Source organism: Paroedura picta, chromosome 4 (genome assembly GCF_049243985.1).
Source record: "Paroedura picta isolate Pp20150507F chromosome 4, Ppicta_v3.0, whole genome shotgun sequence".
Classification (NCBI taxonomy): Eukaryota; Metazoa; Chordata; class Lepidosauria; order Squamata; family Gekkonidae; genus Paroedura; species Paroedura picta.
Window position 1 is genome coordinate 131526891 of NC_135372.1, and position 18791 is coordinate 131545681.

The 18791-nt window shown below is 44.1% G+C and overlaps 1 protein-coding gene across 4 annotated transcripts; it reads left to right on the forward strand.

Moving 5' to 3' along the window:
• The first annotated feature begins 21 nt into the window (after positions 1-21).
• CSTF1 (cleavage stimulation factor subunit 1) lies at positions 22-17209 on the forward strand. 4 transcript variants are annotated; one of them, XM_077335660.1, is made up of 8 exons: positions 52-150; positions 1420-1545; positions 2724-2921; positions 4195-4390; positions 5670-5947; positions 6692-6889; positions 7729-8119; positions 16519-17209. In XM_077335660.1, the coding sequence occupies exons 2-8, from the start codon at positions 1426-1428 to the stop codon at positions 16776-16778; spliced, it is 1641 nt and encodes a 546-aa protein (XP_077191775.1). In that variant the 5' UTR covers positions 52-150; positions 1420-1425; the 3' UTR covers positions 16779-17209. The 4 variants fall into 4 exon arrangements, with proteins under 4 accessions (XP_077191777.1, XP_077191775.1, XP_077191776.1 ...); XM_077335661.1 differs by lacking the exon at positions 52-150 and adding an exon at positions 198-1250; XM_077335662.1 differs by lacking the exon at positions 1420-1545 and having other exon boundaries at positions 22-150.
• The last annotated feature ends 1582 nt before the right edge of the window (positions 17210-18791 follow it).

Below are 18791 nucleotides of genomic sequence, written 5' to 3' on the forward strand. Positions count from 1 at the left end.
TATATGGCAACCGCAGAGGCAGAGCGGCTTCCGGAAGCGCGCCTGTATGAGTTTGCGCATGCGTGGCCCTTTTTGTCGTTTTGCAACCGTGATCGCTAGGCTGCGAAGTTCCGCTTTTGGCGTTACGCCGATGGCGTACAACCGCGGCGGGTGCGTGAAGTCCTCGCTGAGCGGGCACTTGGGAAGAGGGCGGGGGGTCTTCTCTTGTACGCTAGTGGCGTAGCGCCTCGTTGCGCAGCTGGTCCTAACGGTAGCGCGTAGGAGCGGCCTCCTTTCCCTCTGGAAACCGTGAGGGCGTCAGGACTGGGGAGGGAGCGCGGAATTGCCTTTTTCTTCCTTTTCAGGGGCCAGCTGAAGAAGCCTCCTGGTCATTCACGAGGGAGGGCCCTTCCCCATGGCTCAGTAGCCAAGGCCTCGGAGACTGGTGCAAGCCCACCTGAATTGGTTCACCTGAGGGCTGCTGGCTTGCAGCTGATAGAGGAGGGGCAACCCCAAGCTGGCCTGGTGTAGTCGTGGCCCAGTGTTGGGATGAGCCAGGGGGAGCATAGGAGGCTAGCATTGAGCAGCCTACATTGCTTGTTTGTGCCCAAGGGTTAGCATGGTAGGCAGGAAAGCGGCTGCCGTTTTGCATGGCTTCTTGTACCAAGAGGCTTCTTCCAAGCAGTCTGGCCAGCTGCCTGTGAAATTCAGTGGGCCTTTCCCTCCCAGTTTGCAGCAACTTGCTAGCAGCAATGCAAAGTTTGAGGCATGCTGGGCCCTCTGGGTGTAGATGATACCCTTCAGTGGGCCATTTCTGGCAATAATTCACAGGGAGGAAGAAGACTCAGGGAGGGGAGGGATCCCGAATGTAGTCTTTCACACCTGTGAATCCTGGGCTGTTGCTACTACAGCCCTTGTGAAAGGGATATCTTGAGCTGATAGGAACTATTAATTCCTGGAGTTCTCAGGACATGGTCTAAGAGGAAATCAAACAATTGTGCTTTTCCAGTGATCACAGGGCATGGGGGCCGAAAGAGTATGTGTGGGAAGGATAGAGCCTCAGTGTGTCAGAGCAGTTTGACTCTCAAGAAGTTGTTTGTAGTAAGAATATTTGGCTCCAACTTGAAGGTAGAGGCAATTTGCAGTGAGCAGAGGCTCTCTTAAAAAAATCTGCCAGACTAGATCACCTTTATTAAGAGTCACATTGGTATGAAGCTGAAGTTGCGCCATTGTTCTACCAACCTGGCAGTCAACAATTTTGTCACAACACAGTAAGCAACTTGATAGATAGGGTGGGGTGGGAACCAGGTAGGCATAGGATTAATACGTGATCCTTTAACATTTTAAAGAGGTGTTATAGAAGGCCGATTTGAGACAAGTAAAAAGGGATTTGAAAGAATTTTCTTAAAAACACAGAACAGGTTAATTCTAATTCTTTAGAGAACAATGTCAAATCGCCATGTGTCTCCAGCGTGTGATAGGCGTCCATTTCTTTGGGGCATGAGTAACATGGGCTCCCCCACCAACGAACCTCGGTCAATGCGACTACCGTTTCTTGAGGCTGACGTGAGTAGAACTGCTCCTGGAGGTTGTGGGAGAGGGTTAATTTGGTTCTGCTGATGTGCAGACAAACATAGGAAATGCCCAAGAATTGCTGTCAAGTTCATTAATATCAAATGTGATTGAAAAGTGCACATTTTCTTCCACACTATTGTTGCAATCGTTACATGGGTGTATCCCTTCATCACACTACTCAGAGCTGCCTTCCAAGTAAATATAGCATTGGCCTGCACCATAGCAGTTTTGGGCATACTTAAAGAGTAAGGTCTGTTGTATTCTGTGGGTCAGTTCTCAGTAAATGTGCCCTAGGCTCAGGCTGAAAATAATACTGCCAGAAAAAGTTTTCAGAACAAAATTTGAGTCCAGTGGTACTTTTAAGATTACAGACATTTTAGTCAAGGTATACACTTGTGTGCACATATACTTCAGATACTGTATCTGAGGAAGTGTAAATACCCACAAAAGCTGCACCCAAACGTTGTGCCGTTTCAGACCAACACTGTTACCCACCTGAATATCAATCTTCAGGGATATCATTATTTATTTAAGGAATGTGTCATACACACATTTCCTCTCTAAAGTGTTAACCCCATTCTTGTCCAACTGGCTCCAGCCCCGTCTCTAGGGATGCCAGCCTCCAGGTGGGACCTGGGGATCCCAGGAATTACAGGTCATCTCCAAACTGCAGATATCAGTTTCCTGGAGAAGGTGGATGCTTTGGAGGGTCGACTGTGTAGCATTATACCCCTCTGCAGTCCCTGTCCTCTCTAGGCCCCCCTCTCCAAATCTCCAGGAGTTTCCCCAGCACAGTCTACATCCCTAGCCAGTAGCCAGGGATGGTGGGACCTGGCAATGCTACTTCCACAAGACCTATGCCAAAGATCTTTAAAGCAGGGGGGCAATACATTCGCGAACTTCTGTGAAACTTCTTAATTAGTTCAACCGTTTCTTCTTAAATTTTCCCTATCTTGTACCATTGTGGATAGGCATTAATTGATTCAATGAATAGCTTTTTGCATTGTTTTTTATGTAATTCTTGGGGGGGGGGGTCTGCCTCTCGCCATACCCTGCAAGGGCGTTTGTGGGATTCTGCCCTTGCTAAGGGGCTGCGTCCGAGGGCGCATGCGCACATCTGTCCTCTGCCAGTCTGCCTGACTCCGGCGGGATTGGTTTTTCTCTTCCAGCTGCGGCTGCAATCGATGTGCGGCGGCTCGATGCAGCAGCCTGTCCGGCGCAGCCTCTCCCGGCCCAGGTTGTTGCCGCCGCCGCCGCCTCCCCCCGCCCCGCTCCCGTTGCCTGTGCCGGCGTATCCGCCGATCGATGCTGTCGGCCCTCCGGCGGCCATTTTAAGCGGGGAGAGAGCCAGGCCGAGAGACACGCTGGTGAGTATTGGGCTCGCTCGGCGCCGTCGCTTCTCCCGACGGTCAGAGCCGCCCGGAGCATCCCCTTTGGGGCTGACCCGCCTCGTCCCGTGCTCTGTGGGTGGGCAGGCTGGAGCAGGGAGCCTGCGAGGCGACGTGGATGCCGAAAGAGGCTGGCCTTAACGGTGTGGAGTGGGCAGGCGGGAAACTGCCCCGCTGCGAGCCCGGCAAGATTGTCGAGGGTGTCACTCTAACCTCGGCCGGATCCTTGATTTTGGAAAGCTCATACCGCGGAAATCTGGCCGGACTCGGATCTGGATGTGCCTCTGCAGCCCATCCCTTGCCGGGCCATGCTCTCTGAAGCTGTCGCCATAGTAAACCTTTGGCATTTTGGCCCTGGTCACAAAGAAACCTAAGAAGCCGGACTCAATGGTTGTAGCGAGCCCGGTAATCCAGCCCCAACAAAAAACCAGTCGGAATCTGGCCGGGAGGGTATGAAAGCCACAGCCCTCCCTGGTTATTTGGCTTCCCAGCAGCTTGCTTGGAGTTTTCATGGACAGGTATCCTTTAATAGCACTGTCTTCCGTTAATCTGTGCACTCTCTTTCATTGTTGTTCAAGCCCATGTCAGTATTGAATCTTGCCTAGCAAATTCTATAAGTAAAGAACAGCTCTGCACTTTTTTGTTCCACATTTAAGGGTGGAATGCTCTCTAGGAGGTTCATTTTGTATTGTGGTGGTTGTCTTTTAAAAAGTTATGTCCGATTAAATAGGTTTTCACAATAATGGCTGTTATAATTGTTTCACAGTCAGTACACTAGTATTTGGTGCTTTTTAACGCTTTTGCTAACTAAATTCTCAATTATTTAAAAAAAAGCTGATAAGTTAATATGTGAACCAATGTAGAACTTCGAGAAGTGAAAAATTATTTAAGTACCCAGCTTGCTGGGGGGTAAACGGTAATGACTGGGGAAGGCACTGGCAAACCACCCCGTATTGAGTCTGCCATGAAAACGCTAGAGGGCGTCACCCCAAGGGTCAGACATGACTCGGTGCTTGCACAGGGGATACCTTTACCTTTTATAATAGACAACCAATTCTTTAAAAAGTGACCAAGCAATTCTGTTGTTAAAGAGCCCAATTAAACATGCAACTAGCTAATTATAGAAATAGGAGGAGGGGCAAAGTTTTTTGCTTTGTTATTAGCTTATTTTTCAGTGCTGCTTTATATCTGCACCAATTTTTCTATGCACAGCTGTCTTAACTGTGTTTGTATGAATTTCTTTTTGTTTCAGGCTGTTGGAAGACAATCTTTACTCGCAATGTACAGGCCAAAAGTTAGCCTGAAGGACAGACAACAGCTTTACAAGCTCATTATTAGCCAACTACTATATGATGGCTACATCAACATTGCTAATGGTTTGATAAATGAGGTAAAGCCACAGTCTGTCTGTGCACCCTCTGAGCAGCTGTTGCATCTTATTAAATTGGGTAAGTTGAATGGCAAACAGGTTTAAGTCATTGAGCTTAAGATCAGGTATGTGACACTAGTTTTATATTTACATTTTGATTGCTATTGTAGCTGGCATTTCAAGAGTCAAAACATTTCCATTTCCGGACATATCATATAACTTCATAGTATCCAGAAATATGCTGAGTGAATAGGATCATTAAGTGCTTCCGATTTAAGAAAAACAAGAGTTGTTTTTTATACCTTAGTATAAACAAGAGTTGATTTTTAAAGCCTTAGTTAAAGATGAAGAAGAGTTGGTTCTTATATGCCGCTTTTCTCTACCAGCAGGAGTCTTGAAGCGGTTTACAATCACTTTCCCTTTCATCTCCCCACAAGACACCCTGTGAGGCAGGTGGGGTTGAGAAAGCCCTGATATTACAGCTTGGTCAGAACAGCTTTATTAGTGCTGTGGCAAGCCCAAGATGGCTGCATGCGGGGGAGTGGGGAAACCAACCCGACGCCAGATTAGAACCCGCTGCTCTTAACCGCTGCACCAAGCTGAAGAAAACCTAATAAATTTAACTTTCTCGTTTTTACCTGGGTTGTAGCGAACTTTTTTTCTGAGATGCTTGCCACTCCTCCATCTCTTTAAATGTAGAGTCTAATTTCTACCAAAATCCATTTCCTTTAATAAGGCTGAACAAGATGGGATTAGAATAGATTATAGAGGATGTCCGCTGCTGCCTGTTATATTGGGTTCTTTTTACTGTTGATTGGGTAAATTAGAGGGGTTATATTGTATTTTTAATATTTTATTATGTAAACCTCCCTGAGACCTGCTGGGGAGCAGCGGCAAATAAATAAATAAGGCAGATCAGTGTTTTACCCATTCAGTAATTTTGTCCAACTTCATCTACTTGTATCAAGTCTGCACTGAAGTAGCTTGAGGCATACAAACACAAAATACACGATTCATTCCATGGAAGAGTTAAACCCTGCCAAGGCTGTTGCAGATCTATACTGTCTAAAGCAGCGATAGTCAAACTGCATGTCCATCTAGAGGGCTGCAGTCTGACTACCCCTGGTCTAAAGGGAAGAGTTTGAACGAAAGCCCTTGGAAATAAGCACCGTTTAGGTTTATAAGTATACTGCTGAAGTCAGATGGGAAGCATTGCTGTATTCACATTGTAGCCTTTTCATACCAGGTCCCTGTGGCTGGCTTGAGAAATAGTGCCGTCACCCTCCACTTAATACCTTGCCTGCTCCAGGCTTTAAATGCGCCTGCTTTAGGGATACTCTCCTTACTTTTTCTTATAGGAATGGAGAATGATGACAGTGCGGTTCAGTATGCCATTGGGCGCTCTGACACCGTTGCTCCGGGCACAGGCATTGACTTGGAATTTGATGCCGATGTACAAACCATGTCCCCAGAGGCTTCTGAATATGAGACATGTTATGTCACATCCCACAAAGGACCATGTCGCGTAGCTACCTACAGCAGAGATGGACAGCTGATAGCTACGGGATCGGCGGATGCTTCAATTAAAATACTTGATACAGAGAGAATGTTGGCAAAGAGTGCTATGCCTATTGAGGTAATGGCTGAAACAGTAACACAAGAATTTTTCCATTAGTTCCTTTTATTTTACCAGTTTGGACTTAGCTCCAGCCCCACCACCACCACCACCTCCAATTTAGGAATTTCTCTGATGTATAGACACCATTGTTGGGTTGTGCTTTATGTCCAGTGGTACACCTCTGCCTCAACTTTCTGTTCATTGCCCAGATTATGTTGTGCAGTCCCCAAAGCTGATAAGGGTAAAGTCCTGACTTGGATCTGCAGAACAAAACTCGGTGTCATTGTGACTAAAATTGGCCATTAGTATTAAAGACATAAATGTTCTCCATCAAATTTCATGTCAGTGTTTTTGCAAGATGGACATGCCTCAGTCAAATCAGTTCTTTCAGTTCCCTGGCACTGAAGCATTGGATCTTCATTTCGTTGTCATGCAGTTGCCTCCTTAACATACTTATTTAGTTTTGTTCTCCATCCCCAAGCCTGCATATCTTGCAGGATTGCACAGAGCAGATTTTTAAGGCAGAACACACAGCCTTCAAGCTTGTCTACAGTTGCTTGGGAACAAATAATAGAATAATAGAGTTGGAAGGCACCTCCTGGTTCATCTAGTCCAACCCCCTGCACTATGCAGGACACTCACAACCCTATTGCTCATCCACTGTAACTTGCTACCCCCTTGAACCTTCACAAAATCAGCCTTTGTGTCTTAGCCTTGAAAGCCATGATGCTACAATTCTGGCATTGTGATAATTTCTTCCAGGTCATGATGAATGAAACAGCACAGCAGAACATGGAAAACCACCCTGTTATTAGAACTCTTTATGATCATGTGGACGAAGTGACGTGTTTGGCTTTTCATCCAACAGAGCAGATCCTAGCTTCTGGATCGAGGGATTACACACTTAAACTGTTTGATTACTCAAAACCATCTGCTAAAAGAGCTTTCAAATATATCCAGGTTAGACACTTTTGCTGTCATTTTATACAGTGGCATAGAAATAATTGGCTTTTACTTTGAAATTATTTGTTTATTTAGTTGACGGCGCATGCAAGTGTTTACAGAATCACCACAATCCGGGGGTTGACCAAACTTTAGTTCCATAGTTTCCTTAAAGAAATTAACTTGAATGTCTGTGTCCAATAGTACGAGAATTTTCAGGAGCCTATAGATTAAAAATGGACATGAATATATGGTCTTAGGCCAGCATCAAGAATGGTGGGGGGAAAGGTCGCTTACGTCTCCCCTGCCTCTTGTTTTCCTGTTCCTGTGGAAAAGATATTTATTTGGACAATTTATAAGCCCCTTCTCCAGAGAGGTGAACATGTCTGGTTCCCATATCTTTCTCCAATAAAGAAAGCAACTTGTAGTGGATCATTTTTAAACAGAATGTAACCAGAGCAGAAGAACTTAACCAGTGTGCCTGTACCCACTTCTTGCTCAAAGGGCGGTGGGCCAAAACTTGAAAAAGAAAAAAAAAGACTCCCAACGATTGTAACCCATCTTCCTTATGGCATCTAGTTTGTTATCGAATTAAAGTCATTCATTAAATTTGAAGATCACAGATCCTTATCATTTGACTAGCCCTGGATTTGAAGAAAGGGGCCTCAGATCAGACGATATCTTGATCTGACTTCTCCATTTCTGGTTTCTTGTTCTTGCATCTCTTGCCCATCTCCTGCAGCTCTAGAACGGAGGTTATATTCACCCAGGCCAGACAGAATACGTGCCAGGCCGTTTGAGAGTAGTAGTAACAATATGATGCATTTTTGTTAATTGCCTATTTTCCAACTAAACAGGAAGCAGAAATGCTACGTTCTATCTCTTTCCACCCTTCCGGAGACTTCATACTTGTTGGCACCCAGCACCCTACCTTGCGACTGTATGACGTCAATACCTTCCAGTGTTTTGTCTCTTGCAACCCTCAAGATCAGCACACCGATGCCATATGCTCAGTTAATTACAATGCAAGTGCTAACATGTATGTGACGGGCAGCAAAGACGGATGCATCAAACTCTGGGACGGTGTTTCCAATCGCTGCATCACCACTTTTGAGAAAGCTCACGACGGAGCTGATGTTTGTTCTGCCATCTTCTCCAAGAACTCCAAGTACATTCTCTCGAGTGGGAAAGACTCTGTAGCTAAACTGTGGGAGATATCTACTGGGAGAACCCTGGTCAAGTATACAGGTAGGTAGACGCTAACCTCAACAGCACCGCTAACCAAAAATTTGGGCTTGGAAAGATTTGAGTAATGCAGCCTTTTTCTTTCATGCAGACTTCCCTTATTGCAGGTTATTTCATCTGGCTAAAAATGCATTAATACTTTGTTTTCATATTGTGAGGGTTTTCTTTCATACATAAGTTTAGCTGCTCTTCAGCTGAGTTTTTTTAAACTTCTGGATGGGGTGGGTGTGTGTGTCGTTAAACCAGGTTGCATGCAGTCCTGTGATCTGAAACACAACAGTGGGTTCCAGTGGGGGAAATACTGTTGTGCAACCCAGGTGACTTGGGTTATTTGTCTGTTTTTGTGCATCATGGGTGGTGTCTCTCCATTTTGTGCTTTGGGACTAATGGTCTGTTTACCAGAATTGTCATAAGACAAAATGTAAATAGCTTGAAAGTACTCTCTGTAAGGTCTTCAGTACCAGGAAAATACCCACATGCTTTCCTTTTGTCTGTGAGCAATAATTCATGAGGAAAGTAATATATTTTTCCCTTGATGTGGGATGAAATCAAAATTACAGCCTGCAGTCTTGCCTAGCAGCATGCCTAGGGTCTTGCATAACGCTTTATGTAGGCCAGGAGACATTCCTGGGGGATTCGTGCATTTATTTTCTTTCCCCCAGTATCACTTGGCATGGAAATGGAAAACAGTTTAAAAGCTTATTTGGTTATATCAGTGGACCAAAACAGTTTGAATTTTCCTTGTCACATGAAGCTGCCTTATACTGAATCATTGGTCCATCATATAGTTGGAAGGGGCCACATAGGCCATCTAGTTCAACCCCAGCTCAATGCGGGATCAGCCAAAAACATCCATGATCAGTATCTGTCCAGCTGCTGCTTGAAGACTACCAGTGAGGGGGAGCTTACCACTTCCTTAGGCAGATTCCACTGCTGAACTACTCTGACTGAAATTTCCCCCCCTGATACCTAGCTGATACTGTTCTACCCAGTTTAAACCAATTACTGCAGATCCTATCCTCTGATGCCATCAGGAACAGTTAATTGCCCTCCTCCAAGTGACAACCTTTCAAATACTTAAAGAGAGCACTCATGTCCCCTCACAACCTCCTGTTCTCCAGGCTGAACATTCCCAAGTCCCTCAACCTTTCCTCACAGGGTTTGGTCTCCTTGCTGTCCTCTGAGTCTGAACCCTCTCAGTTTTATCCCATCCTTTTTGAAGTGAGGCATCCAGAACTGCACCCAGTACTCCAGGTGTGGTCCAACCAACGCAATATACAGCAGGACTAGGACACCTTGCGATTTCAACATGATACCTCCATTGATACTAGAGTTAGGCTTCTCGAAGTGCCCAACCCCAGACAGCCCCAAGACTGCATTCATCGTCTTTACCAGCACATCACACTGCCTACTCATTATTTAGCTTACAGTCCACAAGTACCCTAAGATCTCATTCACACACTGCTACCTAGACGTGTATCTCTCATCCAGTGTGCATGTTTCTCCTTTTGTGACCCAGAGGTAGAACTCTGCAAGGTCAGTATTGTCTAGTCAGACTGGTAGTGGCTCTCCATGGTCACTCACATGACCTCCTACTTGATCAGTTAAATTAGAGATGCTGGAGATTGAATCTGGGACCTTCTGCATGCCAACCAGAAGCTGTGCCACTGAGCCATGGCCCCTTTCTTGTCTAGAAGGATTTTACAAATCTACCTTGTAATTTTTGACTAGTGTATAAGAATTTTAGACCAGCAGGGTGCACCCAAGTCTTAGCTTATTGAAATAGTTTTTATTACTGGAAGGAACTGCAGGCCACCATGAACACACATGAAGCTACCTTACTCTGAATCAAATCACTGGTCCATCAAAGTCAATATTGTCTGCTCAGTGACAGTGGCTCTCCAGGTATCAGGTAGAGAGCTTTCATGTCACCTGTTGTATAGTCTTTCTTTATTTTAAGCTAGAGTTGCCAGTGCAAACTTAAATGGACTCCGGGGAATGGTAGAGGACAGGAAGGCCTGGAGGATCATTGTCCATAGGGTCGCGATGGGTCGGACACGACTTCGCACCTAACAACAACAACAAGAGTTGCCAGGGTATTGAACCTGAGGCCTTGTACATGCCAAGCAAAGGCCGTTTTACTGAGCCACAAACCCTTCATGTATGTCTATTGCAGTTGGATATATCATTTTGGCAAAGCATCTTGATTTTAGAGCATTCTTACCTTTAAATAAGCCCTACTTCAATGTTTACTTGCTAGGCTATTTTAATTGGTACAGAGTTGGGTAGCTGATTGAGAAAATGCCTCCTATGGATGTCATACACAGTAGGTTGGATCCAGCCAGCTTTTTTGCTGAATCTTACCCAGTTCTCCTTGTTTCTGCAACTCCCTTCCCCACACGACATTTATCCATATGGACCTCATGATCTCCCAGCTTAGCCTTTGTGGGGAAAGGGGACTCTATCCCTTTTTCACCAGCAGCCAGAAAATCTGGTTGAATCCAATGTAGATAACATCAAAAGCAACACGTATTTAGGTTCCCTTGAATAGCATGTATTTGAAATGAAGAGACAGGGTGCCTTGAATAATACCTAGTGTTGAATCTATAATACTGTGAGGATAGACTTTTATCACTCCATGCATTAAACTACTGTGCCCCCAAACTGTTTCTTCCAAAACACTATTCCAGTTATGGTTCCCTGTCATGTTCCAGCAAACGCCAGGAGATCTTGGGGGCAGTGAATAGAGATGGTGGTGTTTCAGGAGGAAGTGGTGTTGCCTCTGTGAGTTGCTCCAGGAATTTCCCTTAAACTCTGTGGTAGTTGCCATCAACACTGTTATCCATGTATCACAGAATCATGGAGTTGGAAGGGGCCATACAGGCCATCTGGTCCAACCCCCTGCTCAACGCAGGATCAGCCCTAAGCATCCTAAAGCATCCAAGAAAAGTGTGTATCCAACCTTTGCTTGAAGACTTCCAGTGAGGGGGAGCTCGCCACCTCCTTAGGCAGCCTATTCCACTGCTGAACTACTCCTGACTGTGAAATTTCTTTCCCCTGATATCTAGCCTATATCGTTGTGCTTGTATATTTTCCTTTACTCTTCAAATTGTCTGGGATGTGGAGGATTGGCTGCTGCTAGCAGACCAGGGCTTGGGTGTCGTGTCAAATGGAAAAATAGAAATTGCAAAAATCACTTTCCTCATTTTTCAGTGATGTAAAATGAGGTTGGTACCCTGCCCATAGCATTTGTCACATACCTGATTGGAATACGTATTTCACTTGTTGGACATCATACAGTGTATCCAATGCATGAACATCTTAAAATGCCAGTTCGGTACCAATTTACAGAATTAGATTCTTTACTTCAGAATCTCAGGGATGATATCCTACTGATTTATGGGGAGTATAATTTAACATTTCTGGTTATTATCTTCTCTACTGTTAGAAGTAATTTGTTGCAGCTAACCATCACCTAGAAGTATATATAAACGATACCATTAAAGACACCTGTCTCAAAACCAGGAAAAGAATTTTGACATTGGCTAATGGATGGCATTTACTAAGTGGTATGAATACCTTGAGAATTAAGGCCTGCTTCATAATGCTGGAGCCGGAATATAGCTTTTAAGATTTCTCCGTGAGTGAATCAGTAAGCTTATATCAATTTTTCAATATTCTGTGCTGTAGATCAGTGGTCCGCAACCTTTCGGCGGCCATGGAACGCTGTGATGGGGTGGGGGGAGAGGGGGACCCAGGGCCCCACGCACGCGCGGCAGCCCCACGCAAACCTGCATGTGCGGACTTGCCACGAGCGTGTTTGCGTCCGGTGGGGGCGCAACAGCGCATGTGCGTTTGCGCCACCAGCATTGCACCACCGGCATGCCGGTGGCTGCGGCTCCCTCTCCCTGGCCCTCCAGGCCGCGAGCAAATCGGCTGCTTTGGCAGCCGATTAGCTTGCGGCCCGGCAAGCTTTCTCCCCCCCCCCCCCCGAAGCAAGAAGCTTGCCGGGCCGCAAGCTAATCTGCCGCTTAGGTGGCCCATTTGCTCGCGGCCTGGCGAGCTTCTCGCTGTGGGGGGGGGAGCGGGAAGAGGGAGCCGCGGCCCAACACCAAGGCCTTCGTGACCCGGCGTCAGGCCGCAGTCCGGGGGTTGGGGACCACTGCTTTAGATGGTACACTCCATTTAGTTGATGCTAATTAGCAAACAGTGTGGCGGTTTATGTAACAGTATTCATGTATTGTATACTTCGATATATGGCATTGTTGAAGCACAGAGCAAAGATGGAATCCCATAAGCATTCTCCCAATTTTACCATTAGTTTAGGAAAGAATCTCTAAATAACGTCTGTCTATACATTTGATAGTCCCCATGCCTTTAAGCGCAATTATATTTGGAGGCAACATCAATTCCCGCTTCCCCTAGAACTGTGCAATCAGAACGCTTGCTGTTGCTTAACTATTCCTGATTGCTTTCAGATACATTTTGGATTGAAAAAAATGATTGCATTTCTTTAAAAGATTGCTTTCTGAAATCTCATTTATTTTTTAACTTATGGGTAAGGTTATGATAATAATGTTATTCTTATAACCCACCTTTTCCTGAACGGTTTAGGGTGGGTAATAACAAGCTTAAAAAAAATCAGTGCCAGTTTATACAAGTTAAAAACATATACTTTCAGTAAGTTTAGATTTTAACTACTTCCTGAGGGGGCGCACTGTGTTGCAAGGTTTTCCTTTGGGTGGCTGTATTTTCGGGCCGAGAGGCCAGTGCCTAATTGATCTTACTTTCTGTCCTCGACCTGGCCGAACAGCTCTGTCTTACAGGCAGACCGAAACTGTTTAAAGTCCTGGTTGGCCCTGATCTCCTTAGGAAAAACGTTCCACCAGGCTGGGGCCAGGGCTGAAATGATATGTGATTAAAAAGCAGTTGCACCTTTAGCAGTGTTTAGTATTATTTTCCCATAAGAGTAATTTTTAATGATATTTTCATTAGGAAATTGTGTCATGCAAGTTTTAAAAACCGTATATGCCGATTTCTTCTGGGGCCCATTTCCCTAGAACTCGATTCCATTTTGTAATGTAACTAATTTGTATCAGATTTCCATTCTTGACCAGCCATTACATCTGAAATGAATTAAGCCGAAGCTTCTGAAAAAGCCCCAGCTCAAATTTGTTCAGCTGTTTTTATGCTTTCTATGGTAAATCCTTATAATGGATGCATCTAATGCCTTGTTTTATCCAGAAATGGAATCAACTTGTTATATTTCTATATAGAGCCTCCCTTTTGGCTCAGGGTGGTTTACATGTAACAAGAAGTAGTACAAAGTAATTAATAAATTCAAGTAAACAATAGTAACAGTGATTTTAACAGGTAATAACGGTGTGTATAACATCTAGTTAACTTGCTAACTATGCAACAATGAAAACAGAGTCCAATAGCACCTTTAAGACCAACAACAATTTATTCAAGGCATGAGCTTTCGAGTGCAGGCACTCTTCCTCAGAACGACCGTCATAACTGTAGATATAAGGCAAAAGCAAATTGTGGCAAATTAGTAAACTGTGTCATAATATCCAGATTAAGCCATATGATGCAATATGATAATTCTTTGCTAAAACAGCAGTTTTGAGTTCAGTTGTGTTCAGAAATAAAACTGTCCACATTAGTAATTAATGGCAGACACTTTTCCAGTTGTTACTGTTAACTTGCTAAACTATACATCAGTGATTCCATGGGAAGACCAGTGTGGGATTCAGTATATGGATAGGGGTTTCCCGAGGGCCCGGTAGAAGTCGTTGTTTTGGTCAGCCTCACTGAAATGCCTAGCGGAACAGTTCCATTTGGCAGAACCTGCAGAACTATTCAGTAACAAGCACTTAAACATCTTCTGTAGTAATAAAATACCTTCAAGGGACTATTTTGTCACTTATCCCTTCTAAAGTTTCTGTTTACCAAAACTGAAACTGGTTTGTGATCACACATCCTTGTCGAAAATACAGAACCCAACCAAAATTTCCACAGAACTGAAAGTTCTTTCTTTGTCCCCATCTCTAAAAGATGTGACAAGAGAATATTCTACTTTTAAATAGTTTGATTTAGTTCAATTACTATGAATAGGCTTTCAAATAATATCTTTTAAGTCTCTAACGGAGTAAATGCTATTTAATTCATGATACATTGAGATTTGGGAAGAAAAATTGTTTTTTGCCAAGCTAGAAATAGATATTTTAAAAATTTACATTTAAGCGGAAGTGTGATAAAACTTCAGCCTTAAAAATATTTATTAGACTTATGTTCAGGCCCCTTCTAAGAAGATGATAACTGAATGGTTGAAATAAATTTGTTCATTATCTCAGCCAATGGGTCTGCTTTAGATCCCAGCAAATATTTTGTCATACTTTGTTGAAAATCTATTAGGAGTCAGTGTTTTGCCACTCTTGTCTAAAGGTCTACCTCAAGTTGCTATACTGTAATTAGTTGGTTCAACCTATTCCTTTCCTCATCTGAAATTTTAGGAATCTGGACGTTAGAAAGAAAGGCACCAACCTCTTTTTCTTGGGGTGAGTCAGACCTATCTAATTGTGAATAATATATAACCGGTTCTGACGAAATGAGATTTATTTCCATTTCCATCCCACCCCAGTGAGACGTCTTGGGTCAGGTTACTTGATGTAAAGAAAGGAGAGTGTTTCTGAAAAGTGTGTAGCACATTTACCCTACTCCTGCTTAACCTTGGCTGTGAAATGCTAGCCAAACAAAGTTTGGCATATATTGGCTGAGACTTCCAGGTAGTCAGTAGAATTAGTCCTAGTAGGGCAGATTTTCAAAGCTTTGCCTTGAGATTATGATTATGTGCGATAGTTGGTAGTTCTCTTAAAGCTATCAACCTGCCCTCTGCTGATTCGTAGGTGAAAATCTTCAAGTTTATAAGGGCAGTCTGAGTGCTGTACACAGGTCAAATACTCAATTGGCAGGACCAAGGCAGGTTTTGGGGGCAGGCACTCCAGGAGCAGGCTCAATCTGGATGCAGCCAATTTTGATCACAATTATGCCCAGCTTTCCTTGAACAGTTTTTCAAACTTTAAATGCCTGACTGCGCTGTGGAGAAAAAATAAAATGAGCAAGCATTTAAATGCCTCAGCCTTTGGGGAAGGGGTGGCATAGAAACCTGAACATAAATGAAATAAATAAACATAAAAGTGGCACTTCTAGTAGGGTTGGGTTTGTTTCTTTTTAATGAAGAGGGTATTTTAAAAAAGGGTAGGTAAGACAGTCCGTATCAAGTATGGTATCTGGAGCAAAAGTGAAAAAAGGAAATCAACATTCAGCTTGGAGGCAAGTATGTTTGTTTTCACTGCTAAGGTGAGGGGAAGCCACTTTATATGGCAGCAGAAAAGATGCGCCAACCTGCTTTTACATGCCCCTCTTAGGGGGATTCTTGGCTTTCTTTTAAAATGTGTCACTTATTTGTCTGACTTCCTTTTAAGCTTTCAGCCTCTTCATTTTATAACTCCTTTCATATTAGTGTAACTCTATTGTCAACCACCCCCCAAATATTTTGTAACTTCTATAACAATTGAGGTTTGGCCTACAGTGTTCCTAACGAAAAAATGGTTTCGAGTATATATCATCATGTATAATAAATAGGTAAATAATTTCAGCAGTATATTTTAAAGAATTGAATTTGCAGGTGGGGCGATGTTCAACATAACAATAATAACCTGGAATGAATCAATTAATCTTAGCAGTACCCGTAATTCTGCTTCTCTGCTATGTCAACAATAACATCCCCATCCCCCCCCTCCAATTTCAAACATCCCTTTTTAATGTTCATAGAAAGGACAATGCAAGAGGTGTTCTGAGTTGTGAGCATGATCGTGGGGCACATTTTTTTGTTGTTATGAGTAGTTCACTGCCTAATGAACTCTTGTTTCTAAGTTCTTTCAGAAGGTTAATGAGCTAGTTAGGAATGGTCTTCCTTCAGAGTTACAGGAATCTAAATTGCTATTCATTGATTTGTTACCAGTGGCTGCTCTGTCAATGACCTTGTCAGGTTCTGGATTGAGAGGCTGACCTTGAACTATTGTCACAGTAGCTATTTGGTATCCTTGTTCCCTCTTGTACATGAGCACCAAAAAAATCCCCATGCAATAACATTAGTACGAAGACTTGCGTCAAATCTCATAGGCCTTGGCAGAGGGGCCAAAAAGTTGGCAGTCCGTTGTAAGAACTTCATTATGATGTAGGAAAACTCAGATTCCTTTCAACTTGATTCTGAACACTAGTTCTTTAGTTTAACAAGTTTTTGCTTGATATTGCCAGTCTTGATGCCTAACTGGCCATTCTTAAATTTTTTGCCTTTTGCGTTAATGGTGTCATGTACATTGCTGCATCTGCAGGAGCTGGTTTAAGTGGACGACAGGTTCACAGGACCCAGGCGGTCTTCAACCACACAGAAGACTACGTGCTTCTTCCCGACGAAAGGACCATCAGCCTCTGCTGCTGGGACTCAAGAACAGCCGAACGACGGAATCTCCTCTCCTTGGGACATAACAGTATAGTTCGCTGCATCGTCCACTCTCCCACGAATCCCGGTTTCATGACATGCAGCGATGACTACAGAGCTCGGTTTTGGTACCGAAGGTCAACCACGGACTGAAGCTGCATTGATAAAATTAGTGTCTGGGTTTTATTCTGGGTTTTTTTTTTCTACCTACTTTTTAAAACTTTGAATTTAAATAGTTTGGACTAAATTTTCTCAATAAACAAAAATCCTTTCTAGAAGGATAGTTCTAAAGTTGTGTCCTTATGTTCAAAACAGCAGCTTAAAATAGGCAGGGTTTTGTTGGCCACTTGGGCATGCTTTTAAAGCCAGGTTGCCCTCGACATTCCCTAGCCAGGCTTGGTCTTCTGTTTTTAAGAAGCCTTGGGGTCCATCGTTTTGATTGTGCTGTTTTGTCTGTTTTTATTGCTTTTTCCCTTCTGGACTTCTAGCTGTGAACTAGATTTTTTTTCCCCATTCTTTTGGGCTTTTAAAAAAATATTCTTTAGATGATGTAGAAGAATTAAATTAAAAGTTCTCTGATAATATCTGAGTTCTGGAATGGTGTGTTAATGTTCCTGTACTTAGCTCCTCTCCTATTTCTGCTTATTTATTTACCTCTCACCTCTTTCCTCAAGTGGCTTCCATCGGTCTCTTCTTTTCCATTCTGTTCTCACAACCACCCTGTGAGATGGGCTAGGTTGAGAATGTGTGATCGGAAGAGCAAAGGGTTCAAACCTTGAATCTCCCAGATGTTAGTACAGAAGGCAAAGGGTTATCTTAAACAGGGGACTATCTCCTTTTAAAAACATATTCAGTGAAAGGGAGGAAACAGGACATGGTGGTGTTTTCCCACAAGGAATCCTTGATCTATATTCTGAGGGGAAAAGGCCCACAAGAGGATTGTTTTGAATCAGCTTTGCATTTTGCCCAGTCTTGCATTGCTTCTCAAATAATTCCATGGAGATTCGTACAAGATCTTTGAAAGTCTACTCTAGTCTGCATGGAGTTTATCCTGCGACACCACAAACTTTTTCGTCTTTGATATCATTCAAATCTTCGTTCTCATCTTGCTGGCACACTGGAATACAGCACCCAGGGATTATAGACAGCCAATAAACAGCCAGTGCATGGATTAGGGCAGGGGTAGTCGACCTGTGGTCCTCCAGATGTTCATGGACTACAATTCCCATGAGCCCCTGCCAGCAAATGCTGGCAGGGGCTCATGGGAATTGTAGTCCATGAACATCTGGAGGACCACAGGTTGACTACCCCTGGATTAGGGGGCAACTGGGCTGTCTTGTGTTTCCTGCTCTGATTGCAGAATACCTGGCTTTGGAAGCAAATGGAGGAGCAGGAGGAAATAGGGGCACTGATGTTGCCCGCCACACATCTGTACAGCTGCAGAGCTGAGAAGCAGAGCTAGAGGGGGTGAAGGTCAGCAACCTCTCTTCTGCCCCTCACCTGTTCTCAGCCAGTGAATGACAAGAAGCAATGGGGAGGACAAAAAGTGCCCTCTGGAAACAGCCTCCCAGTCAAGCCTTCCCTCAGCACAACCACTTCTGAGGGAAATGCAGGAGGGATAAGAACTAGGGGTGGGGGGATCTGGAATAGTTTGGTTTGGACTCTCCATCCTCTTGAGCCATGACCCTGTCACCTGGGACCAGTCACTCGGCCTGACCTACCTCACAGGATGGTTGTGGGACTGAAACTCAGCCAAGGCGGCCCTTACCTTGGGTACCCAGCCGCCATTGCTGGATGCGGGGAGGGCACCGGCAGGATAAAGAGGGAGCCCAGCCCTCTTCCCGCATGGCTAGGCTGCACGGGAAGCTATTCAGCTGGCTGCATTCAATCCCAGCCAGGTGTGGGCATGGCCTGGTGGCCCAGCGAGCTTAAAAGGATGGCCGGAGTGAGTCTCCAGTCTCCTTTGCTACTCACGCCACCAAGGATCAGGATGGAGCTCCCCAGGAAATAAATTGCTTTCACTTCTAAGGAATCAGTGGTTTATATTTTGAGTAAAAAAATAACGTTAATTGGATTTGCCTGTGTCCTTTACAAAGCTTATATCTCCGCTACCTGCCATTATGTTGTAATGGCATATGTGGCTCAGTCTGGCAAAGTAACATTTGT